The 20,186-nt window shown below is 42.7% G+C and overlaps 1 protein-coding gene and 1 pseudogene across 1 annotated transcript; one reads left to right on the top strand and one right to left on the bottom strand.

Annotated features, from left to right (window-relative positions):
• The first annotated feature begins 16,861 nt into the window (after positions 1 to 16,861).
• LOC136503471 (ureide permease 2-like) lies at positions 16,862 to 18,452 on the top strand (annotated as a pseudogene).
• Positions 18,453 to 18,469: 17 nt separating this feature from the next.
• Positions 18,470 to 20,180, bottom strand: LOC136504625 (uncharacterized). The gene is made up of 5 exons (XM_066499579.1): positions 20,131 to 20,180; positions 19,427 to 20,044; positions 19,063 to 19,203; positions 18,857 to 18,976; positions 18,470 to 18,760 (listed from the first exon to the last, which is right to left on the bottom strand). The coding sequence occupies exons 1-5, from the start codon at positions 20,146 to 20,148 to the stop codon at positions 18,695 to 18,697; spliced, it is 963 nt and encodes a 320-aa protein (XP_066355676.1). The 5' UTR covers positions 20,149 to 20,180; the 3' UTR covers positions 18,470 to 18,694.
• Between the last annotated feature and the right edge of the window lie 6 nt (positions 20,181 to 20,186).

Raw genomic sequence — 20,186 nt, 5'->3', positions numbered from 1 at the left:
GTTGTTGGAACTGAGCAGGAATTGAAAGTAATTGCCAAAGAATAGCTGCTGATGATGAAATGTGCTTTTCACAGCTACTAACATGGAACAGTGAAAACTTCCTAATAATAACATTGTAGGAATCACTTGACAGATGAAGCCAGCTACATGATGTTCTGTGGAAATGACAAAGCTGGTGTACAGCTTTTAAAGTGCTCAAACCCTAAGGCTATCAAACAAACATCTATTATTCTTCATTTCATTTTATCCGAGAACTACAACCCAAAAATAGTTGAGCTAACAGTGGTGCTACAAAATTTAAATTTGAGCAATGGACCCAGGAGTGCAAACGGTAGAAGCAAAAATTTAGAACAATTTAGATTTCATGTAAACCACAATTTAGAACAAACATTATAATATCTATTTTGGGACTGCTCAATGCATTTCTGGAGGACCTTAGCAAATGTGTCAACATCAGAAATTCTAAAAATCATAGAGTAGATCAGACAATGTGCTCTTCACTGGTATTTTCCAGGCAAGCATGTGAGGTGGTGATTTGGTCGAGCAGTATAATGTTTGGAATTTAGTCCCAAGTTGTAGCTTAGCAATTGCATACAAAACTAATTGTGTCATCAGATTACTACAAGCATGCAAATATTTAACTTTGATATTATATCACCTGTGTGGTCGTATTTGTTCCTTACTGTTTATCAAATAATTGTGTTTTGGTGTAGTAATGCACTTGCTGCTTGTAATTCTAATTATGGCATAACAAGTGAACTAACACATACCTCAAATGCTAAAGCAAAATCGCTGGTCTCAGGGATAAAAAGCCTAATTCTTAGCAGGTATATGTCTTACATGTAAGAATGCATGCACCGTGAGAAAACTGCCAAAACAGCAGTCACATTGCATCAACAAAAAAATGGCCACCAATATATATAGTGTTGTTGGTGTTACAAGAAATTAAAAAAAAAAGAAAAATGCCAGCTCACCAGCAGTTAGTAGACTAGAGGAACCAGGACACTATGGAATGATGAGGCTGAAACATGGCTTCACTATTGAATAGGAGGCAAAAAGGAAGTCCCAATTTGATATTCTTGAACTGAAGGAACAAAACATTATAGTAGCACAATCCATTGGTAGGGGAGGCAGCTATAGCCATAGTAGGCAAAAATGACATGCTCAGTTGAAACATAATAGAGGCATCCTAGGCAGTAACAATCATAGAAAATGACATATGCTTAGCGCTCAGGTTAAAAAATGGCATCATAGGCAGTGGTACATGCTGCTAGGGTACATCACAGGCAGCTAGGGTGGTTCATCACAGGCAGCACAGGCAATAAGAAGATGGGGCGCGAAAAACTATTGTAGGCATCACAGGTAGTTGCTGTGAAATATCTCTCAATGCAAGGGCTGGCCTACAGGCTAGCTACATCTGCAGGCTAGATGGATGGATTGAAGATAGATAGATAGATGCAGATCGATGAAAGCAAGTATAAGATGTTGATAAGATGAGGGTTAGTTCAATCGATTTGCCTCAGATTTAATTGCGTTTTCATTTGACCTTGAACTTGGAGCTTAAGAAACATAGACAGCAACAAACCTCAAACAGATAGTAGAAAATCAAGATCATGACAGGCATGAAACCATGAGAGACATCTAGCCCAGCCATCAGATTATCACAACCGCCCAGCTGTTGCTTGGGCATGGATGTCTCACATGGTTTGATGACAGCCATGAGAAGCATAAGCAGAAGATAGAAGAAACAATGCTCCAGTACCTCACAAGTCCAAGGTCATCAATGTGCATAATCCATTACTCAACTAGCACTGTTATCTTCATAGGCATGAAAAGGATCTCACAATTGTATCAGCCTCAGTCAAAAATATGGTGGACATCATAGGCACAAAAAAATGCAGGCCTTAGCTAACTGCAAACTAACTTATGATCATCTTGCAAGCTAACTGCAACCATCCTGTTTACACCAAAATTTGGAAGAAGAGTTGCAGGGACTCGAAAGCTCCCAAGATCATGTCATCAAGGGATCAATTGCGTGCAGATCGGAACCAGCTGATTCAGATGCAAAAACTAGAATCGGCTTTCTTCAGATAGCGCCAGCAGATAACGACAAAGGCTACGTTCGACGCCAGGATGAAACATGTTGGACTTACAAAAAGGGAAAGATTAGAGTCAAGTTATCTTAAATTAGGAATGTTTTCTCTAGGGTCAAAAATTGTAATGAGTCGTGCTTAGACAGGAGTCATGCACAGGGCCTGGGTATAAATACCAAACCCCGGCTATTGTAAAGGACAACAATCAATCCAATATACAAGTTATTTACTTTTTCAGCTCCGGCCACCCCTTAGGAGTAGGAGTAGAGTAGATCTCAGCAAGTTCCTCAGCAAGTACGGCTGCATCGATCCGGTCGACCTCTACTGCTTGTTGTAAGTACCATCATGGCTTACACCTCTATTCGTACGGCTGCATCGATCTGGTCGACCTCCATTACGACTCTGGTATAAGTTAGTTATCGATTCTTGCCTAGTTCAAGTATGGCTGCATCGATTCGGTCGACCCCCACTGCATGAACTAGATCAAGGTCAAGTTATGGGCTCTACCATAGAATGGCAGTCTTTGGTAGATTCATTAAGTTACCGATATTGCTTATTGCTTTCATTATTTATCTAAATTACAGCAATATCACTCTGACCAATTGGGATTGATCTAGATTGGCCTTATATCTTGCTTAGCCCATCGTTTGTTCATCTGAAACTGATCTAATCTATACGTTAAACGATGAGTTACGTTTTATCGGCTGTTTTATGTCAATCTTGATCGTGCATAGCGTGCGGTTAAAGCATGTTGCGTCTTGAGTAGATTTATTGGCTAGCGAGAACCGTTCCATGGCCCGTTATTACGGCTTGTGTGATTCTGCCTCACACCCCACTATTAGCATCGTGAAGTGGGAATCGTTATTTGATAGATCTATTCCTGATAAGGCATGACTTTAATTGTGCGTTATGCCTGAATCGACTGTTTTAGCCGATATCGAGTGCTTTTATGAACAGTTCGCATCACAAGACATTGAAGTAAAAATAGGTTGAATGATATGTTAGCCCCATGATCTTATTATTGTATTACGGCCTACATGATTCTGCCTCATGCCCCACTGATATTAGTAATGAGTTTGGGTCATCGAGTCTATTGTTATTTCTATGGCCTGCATGATTCTACCTCATGCCCCATTGGTCATAGCGATAGATGAGATCTAGCATGTTCATTAGATTTATCTTTATTAAACGGTTAAGTGATGTTGAATTGTTTCTTTATATAAAAGGAGTTCGGTTGCTTGTAATCATTGGCTCAGCATAAACCAATCATTGTTGATATCTTATTGCCATTGATTAATATCTGCTCAAATAACAACACTTATCTTGAATGATAACCGATTCTTCTTATACAACCCAATGAGCTTTAACCGATTTATTCTCATGAATATGCTGGAATCGGCTGTTTAGTTGATCTCTCATATCGGCTCTCAGTGCCGCACATTCAGAACTGTCTGGCAACACCGGCAAGTTTCGCCCTTAATTACTGATGAGCTTTCTCTCCTTGTCATTTATAGGGTCAAATTGACTGGCACGTCTCGGGAGGAGTGCATAGGATCGACTACCCCTGCGCTGAAGCTAAGCGGATCTATAGCTCCATCAAGCAGACCCTTCTGGCTTGCTACGTGTGTCCTCAGCACGGGATGAAAATTCTGTGTCGACACACGTTTCTAGCACGCCCGGTGGGACTCGAACCCACAATCGCCTAATGGCGGTTCACAACAACGACGACATCCTTGTGCTGCATTATGAAGATCTACCTAATGGGGATAAGGATATCATCAGCAAAGCTATAGAAGAGTTTCAGAATAAGTGTTTGTTGTCGTACACCAAAACACGTGACAACACAATTGTTTAGAAATTTCCACTACCAAGAGTTCTACTACACGGGCAGATAGACACAACTGAAGCTGAAGACAGACGTTTCTTTAAGAAAGTTGTAGACAAATCTGTTCGTGATGCCATATCAAACCATAACGAATCTTTCGTGGACATATTCCACAACACCATGTGAGAGGCGATTCAGGGATTTCCAGTTGGCCAAGGCAGACCGGCTTATAACAACATTCTAGATCTGTCGACCCAAGGTGATGTAGACTAGGCTCGATCTTCCAAAAGGTATAATATCGTCGATTGGTGGAGACTCGATGTTCATGATCTAGGCTTCGAACCAAGATTGATTCAGACCCCCGCAACCGTTACACCACTTCTCCATTGGTTATCAACCACACGAACGCGATTGACCCCGCCGAGAAGGCTTTCTTGCAAGTGAATCGAGAACACAAGCAAGAACAGGATGAACGCAATCTGAAATTGCAAATAAATATGAGGCTTATGGTAACAAGAAGGGGACTAATCACCACAGGCGAACAAGATCAAGAACTAGGAGGATGATGAGGAAATCAAGAACTAAACAAAACCCAAACCCTAAGTAGAGCGACGACTGGTATTTATAGAGTCTTGGGCGTCACCCCCTGGACGCGCCCCCTAATGGGCCCAAACACGATACACGATACACGGTCCAACGGACCAAAAGACGGTGTCACAGCACCCTGGTAGATTCTGGATGCTAACTTGTGACCACAATCCCCGTTGATTTCATACAGCTTTTGACGTGAGACCACTTGTATTGGCTTCCTTATCAAATTAGGTTTCCATCCATATGTGGATCGTCAAAAATGGAGTTCGGATGCGTCTTGGGTGACCAGTTTAAGGCAGACTGGTCCTAGAACCCGAGATAGGCTCCAACTTCAGTTGGACTAGGCTTCCACCATGAAAAAAGATGAATTGGATGCCCATGCTGGACCTCCTCCTCTCCTTGGCTTGTATGCAACGAAGTAGTGATGTCCTCATCACTTGTCCCAACTTGTACCATACTGCAATGCACAAGCTCTCAACATGTCCTCTAATATCTGATTAATTCTTTTAGTTTGCCCATCTGTCTGAGGATGATATGCTGTACTAAAATTCAACTTTGTTCCCAACAAACTATGTACTTGCTGCCAAAAATGAGATGTAAATTGCGTACCTCGATCAGACATAATTTTCTTCGGAACTCCATGTAGACACACTATCCTCTCCATATATAATGTAGCCAATTGGGGACCAGTATAGGTAGTCTTGACCGGTAAGAAATGAGCAACTATAGTTAACCGATCCACTATTAACCAAATTGAATCATAACCTCTCTGAGTGCGTGGTAACCCAACTATAAAATCCATACCAACTTCTTCACACTTCCACTCAGGTATCTTCATTGGTTGTAATAACCCTATAGGTCTTTGATGTTCAGCCTTGACTCTCTAATATGTATCACATAAAAGCAACATATTCAGCAACATCTCTCTTCAGTCTGTACCACCAATACTTCTCCTTCAAATCCAAATACATCTTGGTACTCCTAGGATGAATAGAGTAAGCAGACTCATGTGCCTCATGAAGAATTGCCTCTCGTATAGCCTTATCCTCAGGCACACATAATCTTTTCCCAAACCAAAGAGTTCCATTATCATCCATATGGAAACCTGGTGCCTTACCAATTACTATGTTCTCCGCTGTCTCTTTCAACTTTGCATCCTATAGCTGACCCTTATGTATTTCTTGCTCCAGTTTAGGCCCCAACACCAACTCCACTGCATTAATGACAAAACCCAAATTTAATCGCTCAAATTCAGCACACAACTCACTTGATATAGGTGCCACTTGCACCTCATTAGCATAACTCTTCCTACTAAGAGCATCGGCAACAACATTCACCTTTCCAGGATGATAGTGTACCTCCAGATCGTAATCTTTGATCAACTCTAACCATCGACACTGTCTCATATTCAGATCTGTCTGAGTAAAAATATACTTCAAACTCTTGTGGTCGGTATAAATATCACTCTTATGTCCGATAAGATAGTGCCTCCATATCTTCAAAGCATGAACCATTGCTGCTAATTCCAAATCATGAGTAGGATAGTTTAGCTCATGCTTTCTCAACTGTCGGGATGCATAAGCCACTACTCTTCCTTCTTGCATAAGAACACATCCGAGACTGACGAGATGCATCACAATAGATAGAAAAGCTCTTGTTCAAATCTAGCAAAACCAACACTGGGGCGGTAGTCAATCTTTTCTTCAATTCTTCCAAGTTAGCCGAGCACTCCTCGGACCACACAAACATAGCATTTTTCTCCAACAAAGTTGTCATAGGCTTGGCAAGTTTAGAGAAACCTTCTGTAGTATCCAGCCAATCCCAAGAAACTTCGAATCTCTCCCACATCGGTTAGTGGTTTCCAATTCAATACATCTTTCACCTTGCTTGGATCTTTGCAATTCCACCATTAGAGACAACATGGCCCAGGAAAGAAACTTCCTTCAACCAGAATTCACACTTGCTTCGCTTAGCATACAACTTGTGTTCCCTGAGCTTCTACAAGACCAACTTCAGATGTTCAGTATGTTCTTCTTCTATTTTGGAGAATACCAATATATCATCAATAAATACCACCACAAACTTATCCAAAAACTCCATGAACACCTTATTCGTCAAGTACATAAAGTATCCAGGTGCATTGGTCAAACCAAAGGACATAACGGTGTACTCATACAAACCATACCTTGTGGTAAAAGCTGACTTGGGTATGTCAGTTACACGAATCTTCAACTAATGATAGCCAGAATGAAGATCAATCTTAGAGAAAATGCAAGCACCTCTCCATTGATCAAACAAGTCATTAATTCTAGGTAGCAGGTACTTGTTTTTGATAGTAACCTCAATGAGTGACCGATAATCAACACACATTCTCTGAGTACCATCCTTCTTGTCAACAAATATAACCGGTGCTACCCAAGGTGACGAACTAGGACGAATAAAACCTTTCTCCTGTAACTCCTTTATTTGTTTCTTAAGTTCCTCTAATTCATTAACCCCCATTCTATATGGACGCTTAGCTACAGGTGTAGTTCCAGGTAATAATTCAATAATAAGCTCAATGTCACTGTCAGGTGGCATACCTGGCAAGTCATCGAGGAACACATCTGGAAACTCATCTACCATTGGGTCTTCCTTGTTGACACGATCATCAAGCTGGTTCACTGTGGCTGTTGGTTGCTTCTACACTACAACATCAACACTGATTCTTTCCCCATTCAGTGCGGTCACAACAACTACCTTCTGCTTACACTGAATCACTGCTTGTTGTTGCATCATCCAATCCATACCCAGAGTCATATCAATGTCAGATGTCCTCAACACAATGGGGCTCACTTTAAACTCTACCCCCCTTAAGGATAGACTAGTCGGAAGACAACAGTATGAAGCTTGCATACTACTTCCCGGTGAGTTTACTAATAGAGGATTTTGCATGGAACATAATGGTATCCTATGGTTTCTAACAAATGCTTGTGATATGAATGAATGCGAAGCTCCAAAATAAAAAAGAATAGTGGCAGGAATGGAATTGACATTGAACATACCGAGCATGACTTCTGGTTCCACAAGCGCCATCTTGGTAGACACATGGTTCACCTTTCCTGTGTTGGGTGCTAGCTTCTGCGGCATTCCCTTTTGATGACTATGCTGACCCTAGGGGGTTTGCTGATTCTGCTTCCTGGGGCAATGGTTAGAATAATGCCCAACTTCTCCACAATGATAGCATACATTGGGGGTACTAGGTGCACTGGTCTTCATGGGAGTGTTGTTGGGTGTTCCCTGTCATGGTGTCTCCTGACCACTCTACTACTGGGGACGTTGATTGCCATTCTACTGCTGGTTCAGGTTGCGCTGAGGGTACTGACCACGATCCCACTGATTAGGTGGTCCCTGGAACCTCTACTGGAAGCCTTGCTGAGGATTAGTATGCGGACGGATATTACTTCCAGAGGCCTGTCCCTAAAGCCTCCTCTTCTTGGCCTCCATCTCTTTGCGCTTATTGTCAATAACAATGGCGTGATTCACCAGCGTCTAAAAATTGGGGTATGTATTGGACATAAGTTGGAGTTGCAGACTATCATATAGACCCTTGAGAAAGCGGTGCTGCTTATCAGCATCATCAGCCACCTCATTCAGAGCGTAACGTGACAATTGAGCAAACTTATCATGATACTCAGCCATGGACTGGCTTAGGGGAGGGATTGGCTCATCCTCTTCAATGGCGTCTTCCTCATCATCATTGTTGGATAATAAGACGACATCCACTTCTTCGGGTTCCTCTTGGACTGGCTTAGGCATAGGTGCAGGTGTTGGTGAATCAAATTCTTGTTCCTAGGGTTCCTCCTGCTCAGGCTCCATGGACAAACCACGAGGTGGGTAGTAACCTCCGGTGCTGATGCGGGCAGTCTTACTACATGAGGCATCTATAGAATTAGATTTAGTTAGATTAGAAGCAATAATTTTCATAATAGAGTAAGGCAAAAGAAGCATAAAACTTTAGCAAATAACAAGGGTGAGATGGAAAGCATGAAATGAGTGAAGCAAAAGAAGCTAAAACGACCATTGCTAACTAGGCTTGCATCCTACAGTCAACACAGCTTCGATACCAATCTGTCACACCTGATTTTAAGGATAAAATGGGATGCAAAATCTTATGTGCGCCTAGAGATCAGTCACACACATAAGCCGACAAATTATGAATAGTATCATCATGAGTGTTTATTATATCATGAATAAGACAGAGTCTTCACATAAATGTAGCGGTAGTACAAAGAAAAGATCTCTCACGGAAGCTCCATATTAAAGGGACATCAACTGGTTGACCACAAGTCTAGTAATCCTCAGGAAAGTCATCGTTACCATGGCCATCTGTTACTCATCTGGGATTTTTGTCCATATAATGAAAATAAACAAGCGTAAGTACATGTTGTACTCAACAAGTGTAACATGAGGTTCATGAGTCTCAAAAGGCTTGACATAGGTTTAACATCGTTCAGCTTTATTTGTCACAATTTTAGCATAAGAGTAGCAACAAATTGTTTCAATTCCCAAAGTAAAACACATGATCAATGTAAACATGAATAATGAATAGCATAAACAGATAATTCTTAGTGTTCATCTATTCCGTAAATGTTCCAAGGCCCCTCGTGACTGTGAGCACGACTGATATACCAGTTTTACACTCTGCAGAGGTTGTACACTTTCACAATGAGTCGTGATACCCATATGCCTAGGTTTCCAACTCCCAAAACACTTCTAAGGTGAGCAGGCAGGGGTCACTATGAAACCTTTCAAAGGTTCGTCTAACAAGTTAGGGCCATTAGATTCACTCGGCAAACAGATATAGGAACCCCCCTGTCAAATGGCACAATTCTATCATGACTATACACATAAGAGTAGAGGTTGTCCTATACCCAATTCATCAAGCCATTCTTACACCAATGAAGGTAATCACTAACAAGCTAGAAAAGGTCATCATACTGAGCTAAAGCCAGAGCCATATAGCCCTCATAGCTGTACTGTAAGTCCCGGATGATCACTTACAGATAAGTCCTTAGGGAGAGGAATCTAAAGCATTTAGAAAGTAGCTAAATACTCCAGCCCCTGTTTCCAAGTTGCTAAAAAGTCATATTTTAGTGTTTATTCCATATACCATTAGTCAAGTTTAATTGAGCACTAGCAAAGCTACCCAATGCATATCCCGTAGGTGTCAAGGTATAAGTTCAATTCTAGGGAATCCCTATCAAGGTGACACATGCAACATGAATTTAATGTATTAAAGTGAATAGGAAACAAGGATGATCCCATGCTATACTTGCCTTGACCAAAGTACTCTTGCTGATCTGACTCGTCAAAGTAATACTCTTGGTCCCTCACGAATTGCTCACCGTCTATACTCGATAATCACAGCAACAAGCATCCTGAAGAAATCATGCACAGGAAACAAAAGCTATAGATTAGAATAGTACACCAACAGCATAAAATCAAGATGAAAAGTTTGGAAAATGAATCTATGTCTCACTACGAACACACAGACACGAAGATCACAAAAATAGGAGCTAGAATGAAGAAAGTTATGGATTAAACAAGATTTCCTAGTTAGCAAGATGGAGTGAGGGGGAAATGCAGACGCGGCACGGCATGGACCTGGCCTTCGGCTGGGCTGCTTGCTTTGCTAGACCACGTGATGGAGCATAGGAGGCAAGCTGCGCGGTCGAAGCAGCGCGCGGGTGGAGCTGTGCCGCGGGACGAGGACGGGCCGCGGGAAAGAAAAACGGCCATGAGCAGGAAAAGAGAGGCAGGCCGATTGGGCTGAAAGCAGGGAAAGGAGGAAGGGAAATTCATTTCTCATTTTCTAATATTTCCAAAGCAAATTTCACAATACAAATTCAAATCCATTTGAAATTTGATTTCAAATCACACCACTCAAAAATTACTATGCAGTAGCATGAATGCACACACATGATTGTAAACCTATATTTGATTTTATTTTTAATAAAATTATTATTTTCCTAAATTCAAATGCCCACAAAAATGCATAATAAATCAAATTCTCCTATTTTAAAATATTACAAATTTTAGGGTGTTACACCCCTACACTAGGGAGAAGTGACCTCTCTCCAAGAATCATTCTTGACACTTACTTGAAATAATTTAATTGATTGATCCAAGTGATGGATTTAACTTGATGAGTAACCTTGATTTCTTCTTTAAGTCCTTTTCTTTCTACTTGTTTAAGTCCTTTTCTTTCTACCAAATGATCTTCAATAATCTCTAGAACTTAAACTTCATCTTCATCTTGAGTTTGATCTTGATCTTACAATTTGAGTACCAAATGTTTACAAAGTACACTCCACAATCAAATGCCCTTGTACTCTTTGCTTGTCATGCTTCTAAATCATCTCAAAACCAAAATTAGATGCCTCAATCACTTATAAAAACTTTCTAACTTGAGGACCTTTCAATTAAAGTGACTCAAAATAGATCCAATAATTTCCACTTTTGTGGCAGATTCTGTACCCTTCAAAGAAAAATGCATATCTCCCAAAGTACAATTCCAAACACCACAAAATTTGGTTGAGATGTGATTCACTAAGTTATATAGAACTTGTAAAAATTTGAGCTTCATTTGACTTTTATATTGCTAACAGATTTCAATTCTTCCACCACTGCTACATGCTAAAAACTGCTGCACTATAGCTGACAATATCCTCTTCAAAACTGAAGCATTTCTTATCCAACTTTTATGAAATTTTTTCAGCATCTTATACCATAAGTCTAGAGCATGTACACCAATTTTTATGTCAATCAAATAAGTTTTGATCACTCAAACATGGCTAAGATCACAGCTAGCTCAGATTTTGCAATATAGGATAGATTTCAATCACTTGAGCTATACTTCATCAAATGTGAATCAAACTTGAAACCAACTTGTTTGAATACTTTCACAAGACATAAATCCATTCAATCCACTTACTAAATGTCATCTTATGAATTTATCGAACACAAATCAATCCAAACTTGATTACTAAGCAATTATCCATTCAATCATCTTATAGCAAGCAACATTGCATATTTATCCAATTCAATCAACTCATATGCACCCAAATGAAATGATCAACAAGAGATATACATTGGTTAGCTCATGATCATCCAACTAGCAAGCTTCAACTCAAATTCTTGCAAGCCATCAAATATATATATCCAATAAATCATCCATAACTTGAATATGACACTTGTATGTTGTATCACTTTTGAACTTCACTAGTTCTTAGCTTGGCATTGGGATAGGATGTGCACTAAGCTTCATAACTTGACTCAATATGTGATGAACAATGTGAGATCAATTGAATCAAGCCTCCAATGCCAATGGTACCTACAAACAATCATCCACTTTTTGATGGTACCCAAACAAGTTTGGATCCTCTCAAGCTAGGAGCAACATACTTAGGCAAAGCCTTAGTATGAGTAGCGAGATATTTTGCAATAGCAACCATAGAGGTACCATTACCATCATTCCTAAGCATAGAATCATCATTAATTGAAATAGGCTTAGGAGTGATACCTAGGGGACTTGAATATGCCGTGTGTCCCCTTTCCCGGTATGAGTAGCACTTTCTCTTTGATTGAGCCTTCTCTTCCTTGCTCATGTGGTGCTTCCCATTGTCTTGACTCTCATGGATTGCTTGAGCCTTCGTCTCAAGCTTGGTAGGACACTAAGAGGCAAATTGTCCCATATTTCCACACTTGAAGCACTTGATGTGAGCATAGACTTTCTTCTCATCTTGTGTCTTGCTCATCATCTTGTCGTCTTGAATTTGCATTGGATGCCTTGCCTTTTCACCCCTTCTTGTTTTCTTCTTCTTCTTCATCAAGTCACCACCATCTTCATGGTTGATCTTGATTTGAACTTGGGGTGTCTTTTCTTGATCAACTTGTGGCTTTGGTTGAGGCTTCACTTGTTGCTTCACCAATTGCTTGGTTGGGCACATTGAGATAAGATGACCCCAAGTGCGACACTTGAAGTACTTCATATGCTTGAGCCTCTCTTCTTCTTTTATCTTCTTGAGCTTCTCAATGTTAGGGCAACCATTTGCAAGGTGTCCCACTTCATGACACTGGTAGCACATGGTATGAGAGAGCTTTCTTTGTTGTAGCTTCTTCATCTTTCTTTGTCTCTTTCTTTCGCCCTTTGTCATCTTCTTCTTGAAGCCAAGGCCACACTTGCCACTATAGTTTCTTTGAGTCTTTAACATGTGCTCAAAGGTGACTTTTGAGATGTAGCACATCTCTAACTTGTTGCTCAAATTCTTCACTTCATTTTTGAGCTCATTGTTCTCCTTCAAAAGGTTAGTCTCACAAGACATAGAAGTAGAACAAGCATCTATATGTGAAGAACATGACATTTCTAATAAATCATCACAAGAGGTGGATACATGCTTCTTGCCTACATCACAAGGGTTAGCAACAATATGTGATTGATCAATTAACCCATGTGATGAGCTCTCACTAGTTTTAGATTTTTCATTAGAAAGTTCTTTAGTGAGAAAAGCATGGTCTTATACCAAGTTATCATGAGTAACACTAAGTTCCTCATGAGCCAATTTTAGCTCCTCATGTGAACAAGTAGTAACATAAAGTAGATGCTTTTGTTGTTCACATGTGTTCTTTAGAAAAGAGTTTTCATTTTTCAATTTCTCGGTTTTAGCCATCTCTTTTTCAAAAGCTTTGATCATGCAACCATATCTATCTAGAAGCTCCTCATATGAATCAAGATCAATCACATTTGCATTAGATACCTTAGTGTCACCGTGTGACATGAAGCAATGTGATGTAGTTGGAGAGCTTGAAGAAACATCACTCTCATAGCCCGAGCATGATCCATCATTATCATCTTCAAGTGTGCATGGAGTAGCATCATCATTGGCATCACTTGTGGCATCATCATCAATCTTGTCAAGTGATCTTGTGATATGATCATCATCATTATCATCACTTGACCATGAGGTGGAGCAATCTTCCACAATTACCAAATTGTGGCTATGCTCAATATCCTCATGTGCCTCCTTCTTGAGCTCATCCTCTTCGTTGGAAACCGTCCCATATTTCTCATTGAGATAACTCCAAATCTCATGGGCGGATCTTCATGTTTATGATCTCTCCAAAGATGTTATCATGCAAAGATCTATACATGATGTTAGTAGCTTGAGTTAGATTATCTTCATCCAACACATGAGAAAAGCCTATATCTACCATCCACCATATTTGAGGGCAAATAAACTTAAATTTGCATATCATCCAATTTTTCCACCGTGCAAAGTGTGTGCCATCAAAAGTGTGTGGACAATCAACATCTAGCCCATAAGTCGCCATCCTCTCAGGTCGATGAAGACCACAAATGAGAGACCTAGCTCTGATACCACTTGTAGGGTCTAGATGATGGACTAGAGGGGGGTGAATAGTCATTTCTAAAATTAATCACGTTCGCTAACCGAAACAAGTGCGGAATTAAAACTATCGGTGTAGCCAAGACTATACCCCTCTATCTATGTTCTCTTGCACCTTGCAAAGATCCTAATTAAACAACTAAGGTGCCGGGCTAGCTAGAGCTCACCTATCTAATTCTAGGAGCAAGGTCACATAAACCTATGCCACTAGTATTTTGCACATCGGGGAGCTCCTACACAATTCTAGTAAGCAAAAGCACAAAGCTTCTAAGCTCATTAGCAATGCTCAATAACAAGGCAACCAATGCCAAATTAGAGTGCACAAATACTTAGCTACACAAACTAAGCAATGTGACTAACAAGGTTACACAAACCAAATTAGCCATGCAAGGGAGCTACTTCTATGCTATACAAGCAAGAAGGTAACTAGTGACCTACACAAGCTAACTAATTGAAAGAGCAACTACACAAGCACAATGTATATGAAAGTAACTACAAGCTTGTGTAAGGGGATTGCAAACCAATGGGAAGAACAATGTTGACACGGTGATTTTCTCCCGAGGTTCACGTGCTTGCCAACACGCTACATCCCCGTTGAGACAAGCTCCAAGGTTGCCGCTGGTCCTCTTGCTAGTGGTGACCCGCAAGTCACACCCTCCCACGTGGAGTGCTTACCACAAGCTCTAGCACTTGACCCAGCCGGACCACTTGTTGCTCTTCGCGTCTCGCTCTACAAGAGTTGCTCTTCGTGGCTCCCGCGGGGCGAACACAATGCCCATCACAAAGCTCTTCTCCAGAACACCGCACAAGCTTCTTGCGGGCTTCGACGGAGACCTCCACCAAGCCATCTAGGAGGTGGCAACCTCCAAGAGTAACAAGCACCACCGGCTTGCAACTCGATCACCTAGTGCCACTTGATGCAACCTCACATTGCAATCGCACTAGAATCGCTCACTCGCTTGATCGGATGAGTTAGAGGGCTCCCAAGCACTACCACATAAGCCACCAAGGCTCTAGTGTGCTCAACAACCGGCCAAAGGCCGACCAACACTTCTATTTATAGCCCCACAGGCTAAAATTGCCGTTACCCCTTCACTGGGCATTTTTCGGGATGACCGAACGCACAGGTCGTGCACACCGGACACGTCCGGTGTGGTGACCGGACGCGTCCGGTCGCTGCATCCTAGTATCAGTGTCTGGTCGTAGCCTGACCGCCACGTGTCCCTTTCAAATTGTTTAGCCATTCGCTCCCAACGGCTATCACTGCGCACAGTAATACCACATGATCGGATGCGCCGTTAGAAAATGACCGGACACGGGAGACGCAGTGTCCGGTCAAGTCTAGAGAGCTCCCAGATCCACTCTGGGCCGACTGAATGTGTCAGGTCACACTGGATCAGACGATCCCAGCGTCCGATCAATTATAGCGCTGAAAACCCTGAGTCTTGCTAGTTCATACCGGACGCGTCCTGCTGTGGTGACCGGACGCGTCCGATCGCTGCATCTGGTCGAGTCCAGAGAGCTCCCAGAGCCACCCAACTGCGACCGGATGCATCTGGTGTGGCCGACCGAACGCACCCCTGCATCCAGTCCTCTCTGGACCAACACCCGCGCCCCACGTCACCTCGACCGGACGCTAAACAGTGATTGCTCAGCGTCCGGTCACTGCTATGACCTAGAGTCCGGTCACTTCGTCAATTCTGCCACGCCTAACTAGAATACCGAACATGCCCGGTATCGATATCGGACGTGTCCAGTCACGTCGGGAATACTGCTGCCTGAGACAGATACCGGACGCATCTGGTATGCATTTCGGACGCGTCTGGTCACCCCGTGACTAGCGCATTCAACTCCTTTTATTCACCAACTTCTTCTCCTTTACAAATGTGCCAACACCACCATGTGTATGTGTATTAGCTTTTCACAAACATTTTTCAAAGGATTAGACACTCAACTTGCCACGCCACTCGATCCTAGCAACAATACAAAGTTAGATCACTCGAGTGACACTAGATGACCGATATGCAAACAAGTTTGCCCCTCTTGATAGTACGGCCATCTATCCTAAGCCTAGTCATAAACTTCTCTACACACCTATGACCGGTGAAATGAAATGCCCTAGGTTATACCTTTGCCTTGCGCATTCCATTCCATCTCCTCCATTGTTGGTGCAACACATGCACCAACCAATCACCAAATGATATGATCCACTTCATATCATCACGTGACCATATTGGTTCATCGATCTTGACTTCACTTACTTTTCACCGTTGCCTTCGTCCATCGGTGCCAAGTCTTGCTCAAGCTTCACCGCCACGCGGTCCATCACTCCAAAGCCTCTGGCTCGCCCTTCACGCTTGCAACAGGTCCATCAAACCAAGTCATGTCTTGATCTTCTCCACCTTGATCATATGACTCCATGTCATGTCTCATGTGCAATAAGCTCCTTCATCATCACATGTGTGAGCTTTGCAACATCTTTGAGCCATCATCACTGTCATGGCATATGCTGCTCACACACATGTACCTGTGGACTAATCACCTATGTATCTCACTTAAACACATTAGTCCACCAAAGGTTGTCACTTAATTACCAAAACCAAACAAGGACCTTTCAAGCAGGCGCCTTAGAACACCTACCTTGATTAATCGGTAAAAAAACAAAAAAAACCCGAGCCCATTCCCGAGCCGGCCGATGAGCTCATTACCAGCCCACTAGCCAGATCTGGCCCCGCTGTCGCCCGTCGTGCCGCTCAAAGAAGGGATCCGCCATCGGCTGCCATGCCACACGCAGGAGCAGGGACGTAGGACGCTGCCGTCGTCGTCGGATTCAGGTGCTGACGACCTCCTCCTCAGCTCCTCATCGGATCTAGGCGTGGCCGGCCTCCTCCTCACCGGATCTAGGCATGGCCAGCCTCCTCCTTGCCTCCACGCCAGAGAGGGAGGCATACCGGTGGTCCTCCTTGCCGGATCCAGGCGCGGCTGGCCTCCTCCTCCTGATTTGGGCATGGCCAGCCCTCCTCCTCGCCTGTACACCAGAGAGGGAAGCGCGCCAGTGGTACACCTCATAGGCAGGCCGCTCCTGGAGGGCATGCCGCCGATGGAGGGCAAGCAGCCACCTCTATCGGCCATGAGAGAGGGAGAGGAGAGGGCGCTGCCGCCGTGAGAGCGCCTTGAGATAGAGAGAGGAACCAGAGGGAGGGAGGCGCCTGGGGAGAGAGAGGGAGGTACCGGAGGGACGGAGCGTGCTTCTCTATGCCTGTGCGAGAGAGAGAGAGAGAGAGAGAGAGAGAGAGAGAGAGAGAGAGAGAGAGAGAGAGAGAGAGGGAGGGAGGCGGCTAGGTGTGGGTTGAGAGAGAGAGGTGGAGTGAGCCTAAAACCCTAAGGCACTATATATAGGCCCGATAGAGAGAAATAGGCCACGCGTATTAACGGGTCTTGCTGGGCCTCGACCATATTAATGCAGGCGGGCCTCATAAGGTGTTCGCCTCCAAAAATGGCCTCCATTTTTTGAGGCGGACTTCTTAAGAGGCCCCGCCTCCGTAAATAGATTTTAGGCCATTTCTTCTTCTGAACAAATAATCTGAATTTCTGTTGAGAAGCATGTGTCAAGAAGCTCTAATATTTGCAGGAAGAGTGCAGACATCGAGCTCAGCAGTGAATTTTCTGACAAAGGTAGTGTTTGAACATCTGGAAGATGAACACATATTTGCAGGAGTGCAGACATCGAGCTTAGAAGAAAATTTGTTCTGTTTTTTCAGCGAAGTTGCTGCCTGCTCCTTAAGAATCGAAGAACGGCGGTGAAGGAGATTACAGCGCTTCCAATGAGGCGAAACCAGGCACTGCAGAGTTCATCATCCAGGTCGAGGAGAGACGGTCAATCAAGGTTGCTCTCTTCTATAGTAATAATAAAACTGAATGAAGCTTGAACAAATGCAGCAGCATCACTAACACGTCGTTCTTTTCTGACGCAGGTGTTTGGCTCCAGCAAGTTGCTAGGCCTCGGTCTGGTTTTCTTTGCCGGGTCCTGCTTTTCTCTCTTCTCACCGGCGATCAACCTGGCCACCAATGGCCAGTGGCGTACCCTGAAGAAGGGTGTCCCACACCAGATGGTCTACACCACCTTCTTCTACCTCTCGGTGTCATGTTTCGTGCTCGGGGCCTGCCTCAACGTCTGGCTTCTGTACCACCCCATGGTGGGTGTGCCGGCGTCGACTGCCAGAGCATATGCCAGAGAATACCGGAAGTCATCTGGTGTTCTATGATCAGGCGCTGCCCCTTGTAAGCACATTTTGGGGTGTTATCCTCTTCAGCGAATACCGGAAGTCATCGAGAAAGACATACTTGTTACTCTCTTCCATGTTGTCGATGTTCATCGTCGCTGTTGCAGTTCTCATGGCTTCAGCAGGGCATAGGAAGGGATTCGATACCAATGCTAAATTCATTGTAACCAGATTGCACAGAAGTTCAGTTTATCAAGACAGTACGCACAACTAGAGAAAATTTCAGCAGTTTCAACATGTCCAGCATATATTTTTGATTTCAACATATCCAGCATATAACAGAAAAAGGTCTCCAAACCAGACAAGTAAGTAGCCACTCAAAGTGAGTCTCCATGAACAATTCTAAACACACAAAAAAAAACTGTCTCCATGCACAATCAAAACATAAAAATTTAAATTGATTACAGATCTCGGCACTCAAAAGAGAAATGATAGTATAAAAATCTTTCAAAGGATTCAGGGGATCCCCAATTGTTTCTTTAGCCTGCAGATCAGTTGCCAGTTTTCATCACTCATCTCATCCTGCAACAAAGAATATCCACATGAGTTCTGGCAACAAAAAGAATATCTACATAGCTTGCCCCAAGCTCACTAACATCACTAGCACTAGCAACTTACCCGATAGTACTCTTTCAGGACATCAATGGATTTCCTAGAGATTTGGCTGAGCAGCTCATTGTCAGAGCTAAAATGGCGTCCATACAACCAGGACCTCTCCTGAGGATTCTCTCCAATTATCTGGTAGTGGCAATAAAATTCATTAGTGTTGTTGTCTTTCATGTTGTCACCTGTCGTAACTACCAAATTATGTTCAAGGCTCTTACCTTTATCGACACAACTCCTTGACTGGCAGAATTAATCTGCATGCCATTTGGTGTTTTCATTGATGAGATCCTCCCAAGGGCATGAATCACATCAACACTTGTATGCTTACTTGGAACACAAACACAAATTGGGGTTCCCACCTAAAACAAGTCACAAGTAACCACTCATTAACACCTCTATCTAGTAATCAATTTTGCAATAGACTTATGAACCAACATTCAAAGACTGAATCTTTAAAATAAGAGAAGAGCTGAACAAAGATGTAACTGGTTGTAATGGATTTTGCATTCCATTCATATACCCTAACATAAAAAATCATAATTACGAATAAATACACTTAAGAGCACTGGGCTAACAAAGTACCTTGACAATGCCTTCCAGAACTTCAACATCACAAACAATTGGATCCTTGCTATGGTAGACACGGTTTGGAAGAATCTTAAGGGTGCATGGGAACACTGTGTCAGCTGCACATTGCTTCTTCATCTCTTCTTTCAGTTTATTCATGTGATCAGTAAAACTATCAACAAGCTTGTATACTGTATCAGCCATAAAAATCTTCACCCCTGATTCAGCTGCAAGTTCAAAAGCCTCAGGCATTACTTTGACATCAAAGGCCAAGATGGCTGCATACTCTTCTTTCCTCTTCAGCATGGCAGTTGCTTTCATGACATCCTGCTTGTGGACTGGGCCTAAGTTGCAACCACTGACAGGAACATCCAAAGCAAGCATCTTCAAATGTTTAATAATCGCTTCCAAGGATCCAAGACTAGATGCTTGCACATATACACCATCCCTGCAATGCTTGATCCTACTAATTTCTTGTAGTTCTGTTCCACCTTCATTCTCACCCTTTTCATCCTCGTTCATGAGGCTGATGGCCTTGCTGATTTCTTGCACTGCAGCAGCTTCAGCTCGTTCCATATCATCCCCTGGCTTTACCACAATGAGAGAAGTGCCTGCCATAGCATGTTGCAGACCCTGAAAAGACAAAATAAGCAAATGAGTACACTGAAATCTGGATTCGGACTTTTTACAGAAAGAATATGAATAAAAATGAAACTTACTCGTACTGCAATTTTCATCCCTTGAGCAGCTTTAAGCTCCTCATGATGCGTGTACA

Source organism: Miscanthus floridulus, chromosome 14 (genome assembly GCF_019320115.1).
Source record: "Miscanthus floridulus cultivar M001 chromosome 14, ASM1932011v1, whole genome shotgun sequence".
Classification (NCBI taxonomy): Eukaryota; Viridiplantae; Streptophyta; class Magnoliopsida; order Poales; family Poaceae; genus Miscanthus; species Miscanthus floridulus.
Note: the sequence above shows the minus strand (reverse complement) of the source record. Positions and strands in the feature narration are given on the sequence as shown.

Coding starts and splice junctions, on each gene's coding strand:
- LOC136504625 (XM_066499579.1), bottom strand. Junction 18,977..19,062: donor AAGGAGTTGTGTCGATAAAG/GTAAGAGCCTTG, acceptor TGCCACTACCAG/ATAATTGGAGAGAATCCTCA. Junction 18,761..18,856: donor TCCTGAAAGAGTACTATCGG/GTAAGTTGCTAG, acceptor TCTTTGTTGCAG/GATGAGATGAGTGATGAAAA.